General features: G+C 36.2%; 1 protein-coding gene across 3 annotated transcripts in view; it reads right to left on the minus strand.

Moving 5' to 3' along the window:
- Positions 1–14,299, minus strand: part of CHRM3 (cholinergic receptor muscarinic 3) — a 275,139-nt gene that overhangs the window by 189,593 nt on the left and 71,247 nt on the right. For all 3 annotated transcript variants that reach the window (XM_027684546.1, XM_027684549.1, XM_027684555.1), the window contains exon 2: positions 587–699. In XM_027684546.1, coding sequence (XP_027540347.1) covers positions 587–611 — 25 coding nt within the window. In that variant the 5' untranslated portion in view covers positions 612–699. The remainder of the gene's footprint in view (positions 1–586; positions 700–14,299) is intronic.

A 14,299-nucleotide genomic window follows, 5' to 3' on the forward strand; every position in this document is an offset into this window, starting at 1 on the left:
TTATAATATGAGCAGCCTTGCTTTTAATATTATTGTTTATACAATATTTAACATTGTTCACAGATACTAAAATCAGATTAATTGTAGGTACAAAACAGAGATGCAGTGCAAAAATAAAACTGAAAAACTCTTTCCAAATATTTTCTCCAATTATTTTTTCCCTGTGTTTTGTATTATATTTGTAACATGGTTACAGTTGTTTAGTTCTTAAATACATTGTGGTATGTGCCTTACTAAAAAAGAACAATTGTTTGGAATTTAATTTGAACTAAGACACACCACATGAAGGTGAAGATGCTTTGAAGCTGAAGGGAAACATAACATTTCAAACTGTGTATTGGGATCTTTGCACAGCTCTAAAATTCTCCAAAAGAGAGAAAAGTTCTGTATGGTTATTTTTTGAACTTAAGTTTTTAAAACATTCTCAAACAGCTTACAAAAAAGAGTGGGGTTTATGTATTCAGTAAATTGACAACTCTAGGATATTCCACACAAAAACAATGGAACAACATTTAACATGGTCACTAAAAAACATTTACTTCCTTCTCTGAAGTACTTAATAGGTATGTACATAAACAAAACTCACCATGGACTCGGAAGAGGAGAAGCATATATCATGTTTCAGACGACTGTAAATCATCCAACTGGCAGTCCATTATACCATAAGCTGAAGAAAGATTTTGCCATAACCATCAAGATCTTAAAAAAAAATAAAAAGAAAACACAAAAGATAATCAGACATTGAAGCATTGAAGTAGTGAAAATTGAGTGTTCCTTATGTAAAATACAGTTTTGCTGCTCTCTAAAGCATACTTTTAAAACAGTTACAAAAGAGCCTGTTGCACACCATCGCCATCCAGCAAGAGCTTCTCTTGCAACCACTGCAATGTTTTTTGCTCAGATACTTCATCTGCAGCTATTTTGCGGATTTTTGATTTTCAGCTGACTTCAGGATTCAGATCTTTTATTCAATGTTGTTTAATAATGTCAGCTCTATGCATCGGCATTTTACTGAAAACAATATTGTTCAAATGCTATTTTATTTTCCTTCTTGTTTCATTGATGCAGGACTTCACACACAAAATCCACATGCCAAAATTACCAACAAAGGTTAATGATGGGGAAGAGCACCACACGTGAGCAGGCAGTCTGTCTGGCCAGCAGCCTGGCGCACACATTGGCAGGCAGCTGACAAAGCCAACACCTCTAACATGAGGTACGTGCTCAGCTTGGGTTAAGAACATGTGCAGAACAGGAAACATCCACCACCCCATCAACAGCAACTATTCCTGTTAATTCCTTGTTTCTATTTCACTAAACAAGAAGGCCAGAGTGCTACAAATCTCGTTTGAGGATCTGATCCCAAAGCTGCATTTTATGCTGCATTTTTAAACACTGATGATGGGCAGAACAGTGAGAGAGCTGGGTTCCAGGCCAAGTGGCTATATGGCACTGAGGCAAAAGCCAATGGACTGTCACTGAAAAAGTTATTTTATAAGCAATTTTCAGCAATCTTGTTTTCTCCCAATTAATCCTTTGTCGGCCTTCTAGAAAGAATTTTTTAACAGAACCATTCTTTCATGGTTCCTTCAAATTCCCAGGAAGTGCTACAACTGAAACTGAAACAGTGGCTCAGACTGAAAAATTGACAAATATAGGGTTGCTGGCTCTGGAGGTTTGGGTTTGTTTGGGGTTTTTTGTGTGTTGGTTATACTTTGTTGTTAGTGTCTGGTTGATCGGTTTTCTTTTTTTCCTCAAAGCAAAAAGGGATGGGAAACTTCTACCACGCTTGAAGCATTCCAATTCAATAGTTTCAGATTTAAATATTTCTTCTCAAAAGAGACTTTAAATTTTAGGTAATGTCAAATCTTAGATTAAAGGAAAGTTAAGACTAAAGTGACCTCAGCACAGTGGTTCCTCTTTCACAGAACATTTTAAAAGTAGGAGGTTCCAAAACACACTTTTCATCAGATAGAGAATGAGATTTCAATGAGATTTCAGGGAATCTCTCTGAAGTGAGGTTTTACATTTTACGCAGAACCTCAAAGAACTTAAAAGCCAAGAAATTAACTCTCTTTTCACCTTTAATGAGAATAACTTATGTAAAATGAATATAATTTTCTGACAATTTTCCACAGATTATTTTTGCCTGCATCAATCACACTTTTCTTTTGACCTCTTTTCTGAAATTGTACATTTAAATTCTGCTAATAAGTTAAGTGCAGCTACACGATCCTGCCAAACATTTAATCTTTCTGGTCTGCCTTTCTTCTCTAAAAACCCACTAGAAATGCTAAATTACCTGTTGGATCCCAAAATATAATATCTGCAGAGAGAGATTTGAGTGGTCTTTGCAAAAAGCCATGGGCTATGAAAGTTGGGGAAAGAACCTCAGTTTAAGAAGTAAATGAGATATCATCAGTGTGGAGTACCCTGCCCAAGCCAGAGAGTCTGCACCCTGATCTCATCAAACCTGTGCAAAAGACCTATTGTGCTTTATCTCTTTCCTTTTTGTTCCCTGAATCCTTGCATTCTGTAAACCGGAATACCTTCTTTTCCCTGTAATTTCCCCCAAGATAAAATGGGTTTTCCCCTATGATGTATGTGTTAAGACCCCAAAATTTGTTAACCTGGGTTTTTCCCTTATGTCATCCCCTGAAACCCGCTAATTGTAATAATTGTAATAATTGTAATAGTTACAACCCCTTGTTGAATATGTAGTCCTTAAACCCTTTAAATATGAACTTGTAAGTCCAATAAAGGATTTCAGTTTCTGCCTCCAAGCTGGGATCGTCTTAGCTTTAATGACCTCGGCGTTACCAGTTCAGCCGAGTGATGGGTAGAAAACATCATCATACAAATAACAATACCCAACTCTTATCTAGATTTTTTAGACAAGGGAATTAAATTCTTAATTGTCCTAAACATGAGAATATTTTATCATGGTGGAGGCCAGCATAAAAGTCAAAACAAGTATGCTTAGGAAGACATTCTACTCACATACAATAGTTTTTGCTGTGTCTGTTCTTCTAAATACTTTTCTGTACTCATGTTCTAAAGCTCTTTCAAAGGACAAAACTACATTTTTTCAATTATAATCAGACTTTGTTCAAACAATCAGCAACTTTAAGCAGATCCTACAACAGGTCACTTATTGCTGCTACTTCTCGTGTCCCTGATGTCTTTTCAGCACAAATGAACAGGAGTGGGGAATTGGTTCAACATAAAAACAAGATGAGAAAAACTTTTCCTTTTTTTTTGTCCAAAAGCAGTTCTGTTTTTTCCACTCTGGTCAGCACTTGCATACTACAATGCATGAGGTATCTCAGGGATAGGCACAGAGAGAAGATAAACTGCCTAACCTGCCCCTGTTACTACTGAAATGCACGTCAAAATGCACCTGTTTTGAAAAAATATTTTACTGGTGAAGACAGTATTTATATGAATACATTAGTATTTTAAACCAGTATTTCAAGTTTACAGCTTTGCTATGTCTATGTATTATGCAGTACAAACTTTTAAAATTTAACACTTCCTGAAGACAACAGTAAATTCAAATAAAATGGGAAAAATGTGGAAGAGAATCCATACAGTTACCTGGGGTCTTTTATGGGACATACTCTTTTTTTTTTCTCAAAGTCTGCAAAAACCAGGATCTTTATCATAAGCTCTTTCCAAAACTTATTTAGATAAAGTGATTTATTTGTTACATCATTCATCATTTCCAGCTCTGCATCTATGACAGGGCACTAGCCCGGCCCTGCCAAGACAGTAAGGTGGGTAATCAGATAATTAGCTTTTCCCCTAAATTACTCCTTGAATATGTTTAGACCTCACTGAAGGACTTCCAGGTGATTAAAGGACTAAATAAAACCCCAACTGAAAACAAAACAAAAAATTCAAACAACAACAATAAAACTAGGAAAAAAACCTTTAAAGTCTGGTGCTTTTTTATGCTTAAGAAAATTGTGAGACAATATTCCACTCTCATAGTTTTTTCCTTTAAAAAGTTTAAAATTAATGAGAGAACTTAAGGAGTCTTTTGTATCAGCACATGCTCCCCTTTCCTCTAAAACTATATTCCCCAAAATTTTCACAAATTTTGCATATTATTCTTTGCAGTGTGAGAAACTGTAGAATGTAGAAAGCCATCAATATGCACAATGAACAGGGCCTGGTAAGGAAACTGCTGCAGTCACGTTACAATTTCTGAAGAACTACACTTTTGTTTAAATAACTACACTGTCTCAACTAGGAGGTAGATGCTGTCTAAAGTGAATGCATTCTTTTATATGTCAGTGGACCGGCTACATACACATCATCAACCACTCTGACTCAAATGCAAGAGAAACAATTTACTGCTGTGAATTGCAAAGTTATTAAAACATTTCAACAGAAGCCCCTGACCATCATTCCATTATAAAATTATGGGCTTTGTCTTACAGGACTAGATTCCTGACCTGCACTTGAGAATGCTTTAGTGACCAATGTAAAAAGCTGGAAATGGTGTTTACACATTCTGCTCAAATCTTTCAAGAAGATGTCTGCAGAGCCAAAACAATACAAGTTTTGGCCTTCCTGTGGTATTTTGACTGCCAACAAAATGAAAAGCCATAAAAAGACTTTGATGTTTTCAATTATTTAAGAACATGAAATAAAAAATAAACCTTCCAAGGACTAACATTGTATCTTTTGAGGACGCACAAACCCAAATAAGGTACTATTCACCATAGAGAGGCTTTTGAAGGAAGCTACTAAATATTAACAGAAGTGACAAAACACTTGAAATACAAACAACTAAAAATCTGCTCATTGTACCCAGTGTCTTGATCTGTTCCCAGCACTTAAGTGGCACATGTGGACAGTAAGAGTTTGTGACTTCTCTGCTGGACACAAAACATCTAGTTGAAATTAGAGCCCCACATATAACTACATAAAAAAGAGTGGTCTCTGTGCATCAGCATTTTATTGGGACCGCATGTCCCTGCAGCCAGCCCTCGTAAGGTCAGCAGTGCTCCAGCACAGGTACAGGGAGCGGCACTAGTACCACCTCCACCATGAAGGGCAGCCTGCTCCGAGGGTAGAGGTTCTAAGGTCAGTAGAATACAAAGAGACTCAGATGGTATCTGTGGATGAAATAAAAACTTTATCCTGGATTCACATCTCAAAAAAGCAGACACATTTGTGTCACTACCATCTCCACAAAAGCCTCAAACATCTCTCAAAAAGGGTGATTTCTTGAGTGTCCTATGCAGTTATACAAGCACCCAGATGGAAAACGAATTAGCAATTGATGTCATTATTAGAAAAGTTGATTTGAAGGAAGTGAACATTATTGACAGAAGTAGGTTGCAAGCTTTGTTCTCTATTGAAATCTAAACTGTAATTTCAACGAAGGCAAAGGGGTTTTTCTAATAAACAACCTGCACTGAAGACTAATTAGGTATTTTGCGTGTATTTCACAATCAATGAATGGCTACTTTCAAATAGGTAACTGCAAATGGCTCGGCTTGTACAGGTAAAATTAAGGAGTCACTAGCACACCCTTTATTGTCATGTTATAGGAGCCTGTCTCAGTGCTGCTCACCTGAACAGGCAGAGTGACGTGCGGTCATTCCCAGAGAGACTGTCTCTGCTGCTCTGCATGCACCCTGCTGGAATGAAATGCATATCTTGCATTGGCTACATATTTAGATGTCAGATTCCTTAACTTTTATTCCTCAACAGTATATCACAGAGGAGATTATTTTTTGCACCTGCGCCTCTAATTGTAAGTATAATTCTTGACTCTCTTTTTTTTCTTTAAATTAGTCAAACAAATGGTTATTACCTGGTACAACATAACAAAGAGAAAAAAAACCCAACAGTGCTGGAAGGTACACACTTGTGTGGAAAGTAGGACCAACACACTGTGTAAATGCATAGAAGTGCTAAAGAGCTTTCATGATAAAACAAGTAAGGGACAGCTTGTTTTAGATCATGGACTATATTTAAATTGCTTGCTATTTATACCGTTTTCTTTATTTAAATTAAAACCTCTCATTAGGTTTGATTATGCAAAGATTTGCATAAACAACATGCTAAATGCCAGTTGATTATTATAACACACCAAAAAATAACAATATTATAATTGTTTACAACAAGAGAACCTACATGCATTTACCCCCTTGTAATGAACAAAACCGAATCATATAGAAAATGACCAAGTTTTTTGGCCCCTAGCAACTTATATTACTGTTGTTTTAATCAAAGTTTCTTTAATGTTATAAATTTGCAACATTTAAAACTGTGGAGTACCATATGACTGCTTGAAACTCTCAAGTTTGTTTTAACAGTGAGACCTCATAACCACAATGTCTAATGAGTCCTGATAAAGTGCTTTTTGGTCTTTAAACAAACTCTACTAGCCTAGCCACTGACCTATTTTCAAAGTTTAACCAATTCAGCTTGCACCTAAAAAGTCTACTACTCAGAGGGCAAAGAACATGATCTTCCATTAATATGCTATTTTCCAAAAACGAAAAAAAGTAAAAAAAAAAAAAAGTGGCATGAAGCTGCATTTGAAACACAGTTAATTAAAAATGCATCTAGCAGGATGCATTTAAAAATAATAAAAAAAAATCTGGTTATTGGCATTAGTATCCACCTACAGCACAAAGGGCAGCCTGCTCTGAGAGCAGAGGTTCTAAGGTCAGTTGAATGCAAAAAGACTTAGATAGTATCCAAAGATGAAGTAAAAATTTTATCCTGAATTCACAGTTTTAGACTGTATGTATGTCTCACTGTCACTGCCACAAAAGCTTTCTAAAAAATGGCAATTTCCTAAGTGCCTGTGCAGCTATACAAGTATTCAGATGCAACACAAATTAGCAATTTTTACAAAGAATTGGCAGATATTAACTTTCCAAACAACAGATTTGCACTTGAAGGAAGGAAGGACTATTTACTTGTGATTTCTGAACAGTGAATTCTGCCTGTAGTAGAGCAAGTAAAACTATGAAACATAATTTACATTTTTCTTGCATCTTTCTTTGTTTTTTTCTCCATAGTCATCCCCCACCTTACTACATTCTCATTACAAGGTTTGCAATGAATTTAAGGCTATTTGCCTCAACACTTCAACACTGTGATGTTTAGTAAATTATTTATTATTTTATTGTAATTTATTTTAAAATAAAATTTCTAGTAACAAATTACTGCTGACCGGTGTCAATTTGGTTTAAAAATTTAGGTAGGACTCCACTAGTGGTAACTATTATTTCTGTTGAGTATTTTTTAGAAGTATTTGGATTAACATTTTGCTTTTAATTTTCCAAGCAGATCATGGTCCTTATTTAGGCTATTTACTTCAGATCTGCATGAAGCTTCACAATGATATCTTGATATTTATCTGCATGGTTTTTTAAGCACTTTGTGAGGAAAAATACTTGTTTTGCTACTGTAAGGGAACAGAACAGCAGCATCATTACATCAGTTTATATCAACAGGTTCTGAATATCACTTCTTATATGCGTGGTAATAAACCGTACACTTAATATCATGTGAGTGTAATTTTTAAAAGGGTGTGAGGAACAACTGTGCTCTGTCCCTGTCAACTACTTATTCCTTCTTTTTACACTAGAGGAACAGCTTTATATGTCTTTTCCACCTTGTAGAAAATGGCTAACCCACCAGAATATTTTTGCCATATCAGCAACAGAAAGGAGGTGTCACAGGTAAAAATATTGCTTCTCAACACATCTAAATTTTGTGAGCAGTCATTGATATTGCTTGGCAAAGCAAGTATTTGTATGAACCAAATAATATCTGGAGGAACTAAACAAGTTTCCGATCAGCCTGTTGTGCCACATAACACCTAAACCAGCAGTTTTTCCAATATGAATAAAGTAGGAAGACAAAAAATAAAGTCAGAATTGATGGCTTGAGCATATATTCTAGCATTTAGCAAAAACAGTTCACAAAAAAAAAAAAAAAAGGCAGGTTGAAATATTACCTCTACTATCTTGTAATAAAAGTTCCTTAGGAAAAATCAGGTTTCAACAGCTTCATGGCACCTCCCCTTTAATGCATGCCAACACCAGCAACGTGGATTTGAGCTCAGAAGTGAAGGGCTGACAGACTGATTTTAACTTTTTCAGAAAGGTCATTCATCCTACCCTACAATGGTATGAAGGACACCAAATTTGGTGTAGTATATGCACTATATGCGCTACTTCGGATTATAAAATATGGAAACAATCCTGGTTTCTTGAAAGCAATGATAAAACTTAAGATGGGGGGAGGAAGAAAGCAGTCATTTCCGTCTTTGGATTACAGGAAGAAGTCTTACTATATAAGGTGATTTAAGCAGTCAGTAATTGACCATTACGCAGTGCACAGACTGATGTCAATCATAACCTTATAACTGTTTAACTGTCTTTCCTTTAATGGCCTTCATATTAGTTGCATTAGTTGTTTGATGTTACATGTTTGTCTAGTGTTCATCAGTTGTGATTCCCTTACAGTCATGTACTTGGTTGCTCTAAAGACTCCCTCTGGGACCCCAGATCTTGCTCAATGCTTTCTTCTACAGATGCAGGTGTGAAATGCTGACTATTCTCTGCCCCAACCCCCCTAAAAATACAATGTGAAGGGAAAAAAACCCCAACCAATCACCAATCTCCACTTCAGAATGGAAAACAATTCATCTACATCATCTAAACTGAAGAAAAATCAGTATAGACAGTGTGAGAAAGTCGGTTGTTGCAAAATTGGACACGAGCTGGCAATGTGAACTTGCAACCAGAGGGGCAACCATATCCCGAGCTGCATCAAAAGTAGCATAGTAGCATAGTAGGGTCGAGGGAGGCGATTCTCCCGCTCTGTTCTGTTCTCATGAGATCCCACCTGGAGTGCTGCATTCAGCTCTGGGGGCCCCAGCACAGGAAGGGCATTGACCTGTTGGAGTAAGTTCAGAGGAAGACCACCAAGTTGATTAGAGGGATGGAGCACCTCTCCTATGAGGAAAGTCTGAGAGAACTGGGACTGTTCTGCCTGGAAAAGAGAAGGCTTTGGGGTGACCTAATTGTGGCCTTTCAGTACCTGAAGGGAGGCTTAAAGGAAGAGGGAAAGAGACTTTTTACAAGGGCATGTAGTGACAGAACAAGGGAGAATGACTTCAAACAGAAAGAGAGCAGGTGTAGATTAGACAGTAGGAAGAAATTCTTCACTATGAGAGTGGTGAGGCACTGGAACAGGTTGTCCAGAGAAGTTATGGTTGTCTTCAAGGCCAGGTTGGATGCAGCTTGGAGCAATGTGGACTAGCGGAAGGTGTTCCTGCCCATGGCAGGGGATTGGAACTAGGTGATCCTTATGGTCCCTTCCAACCTAAGCCATTCTACAATCCTATGAAAATTGAAAGATTTAAGGATTACTGGCAAAACAAACTTCCCTGGATTTTTTTTTTCAGAAATACACAAAATAGTAAAGGATGTTCCCCATCTTCATATCCTGTTCTGCTGACTAATAAACAGGTACTGAACTCTCAGCTCCTCTGTGCATTGGTACAACTTTTTGCTAATGCATGGTCTGCATTTTTGCACTACAGGAGTACAGGCAAGCATCAGCCAAAAACCTCTAGGGACCTTACAGCTGGAGGTTCAGACCAGAAACATGGGGGTCCTTCTAAAAGGATGCAGCAGACAGCACTGTAGAAAAAAAAAAAAACAAACAACAAAAAAAGCTTCAAAATCTGTTTGGAAAGCAGTTGGAAATTGTTGGTACTGCAACTCACTTACTTTGTTCATGAATGTTCAAATGTTCAGTTACTGAACATCTGAAGTGTTGTTTTATCTTGAAGCTTGCCTGTGATGTTCTAAACAATTCCAAGGCCACCTGTTCAGAGTGGCAGCTTTGAGGAGAGAGAAGGTTAGAACCTCAAATCAGAGAACACAGGAATGAGGAAAATTACTCTTTGTCTCTTGGGGAAGGGAGCCACTTGGCTCATGTGTCAGAGCTTTTTTCCTCTGAGGGACGAAAAAATACTTGAGAACAGTCATCAAATTTTATTCTCATTGCTAGAACAACTGTATTGGAAGTAGCATCCTGAAAGTAGGAGGAAAATCACAAAAGGTGAGAAGAAAGTAGAGTTATAAAGCTTTATTACATTTATTTTTTTCTAAAAATACCATACTGCAAAATCACTAAGGAACAAGTAATTTTGCTATAATTAGGAAGACATACAACATTCAAAAGGCTTGGAGGTAGCAGAGAATATCCATCAGGTCACAATATATGCAGCTCTTTAAACTGCTGAGCAAATTGGTTCAGCAGACTTCTTCTGTTATTAAGGCATAAGTACATATCGTACAAACCCCAGATGGCCAAGTTATATTACTGATTTTTATATGGGTGATAAAACCCAATGTTTAAAAAACTTTTTTTTTTACTGCTTTAGCATAATTCTTATTGTATCTTAACCCCAGGTACCAAAAAAAAAAAAAGAAAAAAAAAAAGAAAAAAATTAGCATCCTTTTCCCTAAAAAAACCTGCTTTTCGACCAAGATGTTGTTAGCCAAATCTGAATATTCTTTTTCTGCACTACTCTTGCTCTGTTATATTGTCTAGGAAGGTCTTTTTTGGGTAAATAAGAGACAGGGAATATTTTTTTCTACTAATATGATCTAAACAAGACAAAGAATTCTGATACTACAAGAACACACTGTTCCCTGGTATGTGGTAGCTTTATTAGTTACAATTATGAGAATAAGTTACACACAAAAATCATTTAAGAGAGATTAAAGGCTTATGCTAAACTTATAAAAGCTTATGCTAAACTTATAAAAGCTATGACCTAAAGGCTAACCTTCAGATATTAAAAAAAGCTTCCAAAAGGCAAATAAGAACATGCTATAATATGGACGGATAAGCACTTCATAAACTTTAGGTAGAAGAAACATATCACTTTTGTTTTGTTCCATTAGAATAGAAATTAGAAACACAAATGGAAAGAGAAATCATAGTTCTCGGCCTTGATAGACTCCAGTAGAACACCTTCCTCTGAAACTACTCTTTAACCTGTACCTCTGTAGACGGAGGAGGTACAAATGCTTGTGCACAAGAGACAGCAATATTTGTACAATAAAAATGAAACAGCTCCTCAACCACTCTTCTCAGTGGATATAACTTTGCTAATTCAGCCAATCGGGCTATAGGTTTCTATGCCAACGGACTTTTTCTGCTCTCAAAGACCCAGAAAGAAAGTTTTAGTAATTGCAAAATTATACTCTGAGGAAACTCCAGAACATGCAGCCCAAACGCTGACTTTATTTCCTTGTCTGGTAACCAGACAGGAAGAGTTCAGCATGTGGCCCACATGCTCAGAAACACCACTGTGAGCATAGCAGCAAAGCCTCGCTCCTTCTGCTCTGGACAGGCTGGCAAGTTTCCACCTGCATTAAGCAGATCAAGCAGTGTGTGAAGAAAACTTTCACCACCATGTTTGAATGATAAGCACTGCTATATACTGTTAAAAGTATTCACCAATACTAGCCTACTTTTCCCTCTGACCTCTGAAATAGGCAACTGTTGAAGGAGGAGAGCATAAACATCCAACACTTGCTGTCACTTAGTTAACTCATCAGAGAGAAGAATGTTTTCAAGGCTGGTAAATGCTTAAAAGGCAGGTTACCATTTTTTTCTACTTCAAAATCCCGTAATAAGATCCCCCAGAATAATTCAATACAACATCAACAAAGAAAGATGCTTTCATTAAAGCACATTGCTCTTCTTTGGTCACAATTTATGCCTTATTACTCATGATCATTATCTCATACTACCCACAGAACCATGCAACTTTATAACTGTGCTTTATACAAAATAACAGGATTATTGTGTACTTAAAAAAAGTACAAGGGAAAAAAACTGTGATCCTGTATTGCACCTGGTATCAAATGGGTGATAAGGAAAAGAAAAGCAGCTACGACTGTTTTACCTGGGTAGAATACTAGAAACTGTATAATTTATTTCATTTAACAATTACAATCTATTTATTGTCTCTCTTTTATTTTTTTAAATCAGATTACATATAAAAAGAGATTTCAATTTCATTCAGGCACATTGTAGAGCATGTGGAGTTCTAGAACTTGCAACTTTATGGAAACATTGAAATTTTTCTTTTTATTTCTTAAAAGACATCCTTTTCCCATAGAAGATGATTAACCATATTGTTTTATCAATTCAAAGATATTTTTTTTTTAAGTATTAAAGGATTTTCAAAAATTAATCTGAGTTTTGAACACACTAAAAAAAGTTGGTGAGTTTTTTTTCCAAAGCATAAGGTATAAGGGAGGATGAGGGGACATATTTTTTAATTAGATTTATGTTTTGTTAGTTTTGTCTTTAAAAAAGCATGGAGTCCTTTTTTAAAGACAAAACTAACTAAAGTAGTCTTAAGTGTTTCACTTGCATCAGTATTTTGCTACCGCAGTTGTTTTTAATAAAAGGATAATGCTCTTTCTAGACATTCTTCACATAAAGCCTGTTGTACTTTGTGTCCATTTATTTTGCAGTTTGATTAAAAAAAAAAGTCACATAAACTGCTGGAAATCAAGACTTCAAATATGATTACAGCATTCCATATCGTACATCAATAATGCAAAAATAATATTGTATAGAAGAAGAGCATCAAATTTAACGCTATTCCCCACTGCAAGTAAGTAGAAAGATACATATGAAATTCTCATAAACCTTTTAGGTACTCACAGAATATTCATTACTATGGTATCAAAATTCAAGTTCCATAGCACATTTCAGATATGAAAAATAATAGAAATATCACATTAAAGCTTATCAAGCTTTCAACGAAAATGTGCAATGCCTAGATGGAAGAAAATGACAGAACTGACTGAGTTCAAATCTTATGTTTTCTCCATCCAAATCCTATTGGCTTTAACTGTAAATGTGAGAGGAAAGGTAGATTACATTATAGTAAAATAAATTTAAGGGTAGGCTTAATACTCTCTACTGGCGGTGATCATAACTTTAGTAGACAGCTTTTAGTTTAAAAATCTATAGTTCAAAATGAGGTAGATGAAAGTATATGAGGGATAAGTAGGGTAAAATGAGTCCAAGTGATACAAATACTGCCTTAAAAGGGATAAATTAGCTGTAACTACCAAAAAAACACAAGGAGTCTTCTGTGTAAGAAAAAGCCTAATTTGAGATGGTAGATTTCTTGTCACCAATAACTACATCAAACAAGATACCAATTACACACAGGGACAGAGGAGCTGAAGGCTGCACAATCCTTTCCAAAAAAAATTATTTGCTTTTAGAGTAAATCACCTATGAATTAATGAAAACAATGAGACGTTCAACAATCCTGAACAAACTGAAGTACGTGCTAAAACCATAACAACTGCAGGGTTACCTCTAAGACTGGCTTCTACATGCAAGATATCTTGGAGATGAAAGGAGAAATAATGGGTACCTATGTGGAATTGCATTTCAACATATTCCAATAAAATCAATAAAGATCAATACTATCTACCAGCACTTCCTCAGATACTCTAGTGACAGGGAACTGTGTTTATAGTTTAGATAGTGACCATGATAAGCCAAACATTAATGACCATCTCTTTCCAGGAAAAACAAATCATTTTTGTAACAGAGTTTGTTTCTCCAAAGGTTTCTAACAGACAGCAATTGTAAATGTATGATTTTAATCTCATCCTGTGGAATTTGTGCTGAAGTTCACTTTGTACATCCAGCCAAACTAAAGATTTTCCTGCCCTGTGACCTCAAAACATTTCTCACAAAGAGGCTACCATCTTTCTTTATAAATCAGAGTGTAAGCCACCAAAGTGAGACAGTTGAAGACTTCCTAATAATAAATATATCCATAAATTGTCCATATTATAGTTGCTTCTTCCCAAGCACAATATATGCGTGGGTGGCTTGTGTGTTTTTATTTCCTTTCATGTTTTACCTTTGCTTAGTTCTTCGTCCTGTTTGAAACAGCTTTACTGGTTTCTTAAACACATTGCCTTTTCAGAAGCTTATAGGAACATAAGAAGACTGCACTGCCTCTGAAAGGAATCCAATGAGCTCAGACTGTCACTTCCAACAGTGGGCAAAAGTAAATGCCCAGGCAGTTACATAAGTGATCCCCAAGTATACCCCACCTATTTCCCCACCTCCAGACATTTGACACAATCAAGGAGCCACGTGTGGTGGTGGCTTCTCTGTATGGTATTACCTCCATCTCCTAAAATCTCTCTGCAATTCTTCCAGTTTCCCTCACAATCTCAAATATGTTTAC

The sequence above is a fragment of the Neopelma chrysocephalum genome, unplaced genomic scaffold (genome assembly GCF_003984885.1).
Source record: "Neopelma chrysocephalum unplaced genomic scaffold, ASM398488v2 Primary Assembly neopelma1_23, whole genome shotgun sequence".
Classification (NCBI taxonomy): domain Eukaryota; kingdom Metazoa; phylum Chordata; class Aves; order Passeriformes; family Pipridae; genus Neopelma; species Neopelma chrysocephalum.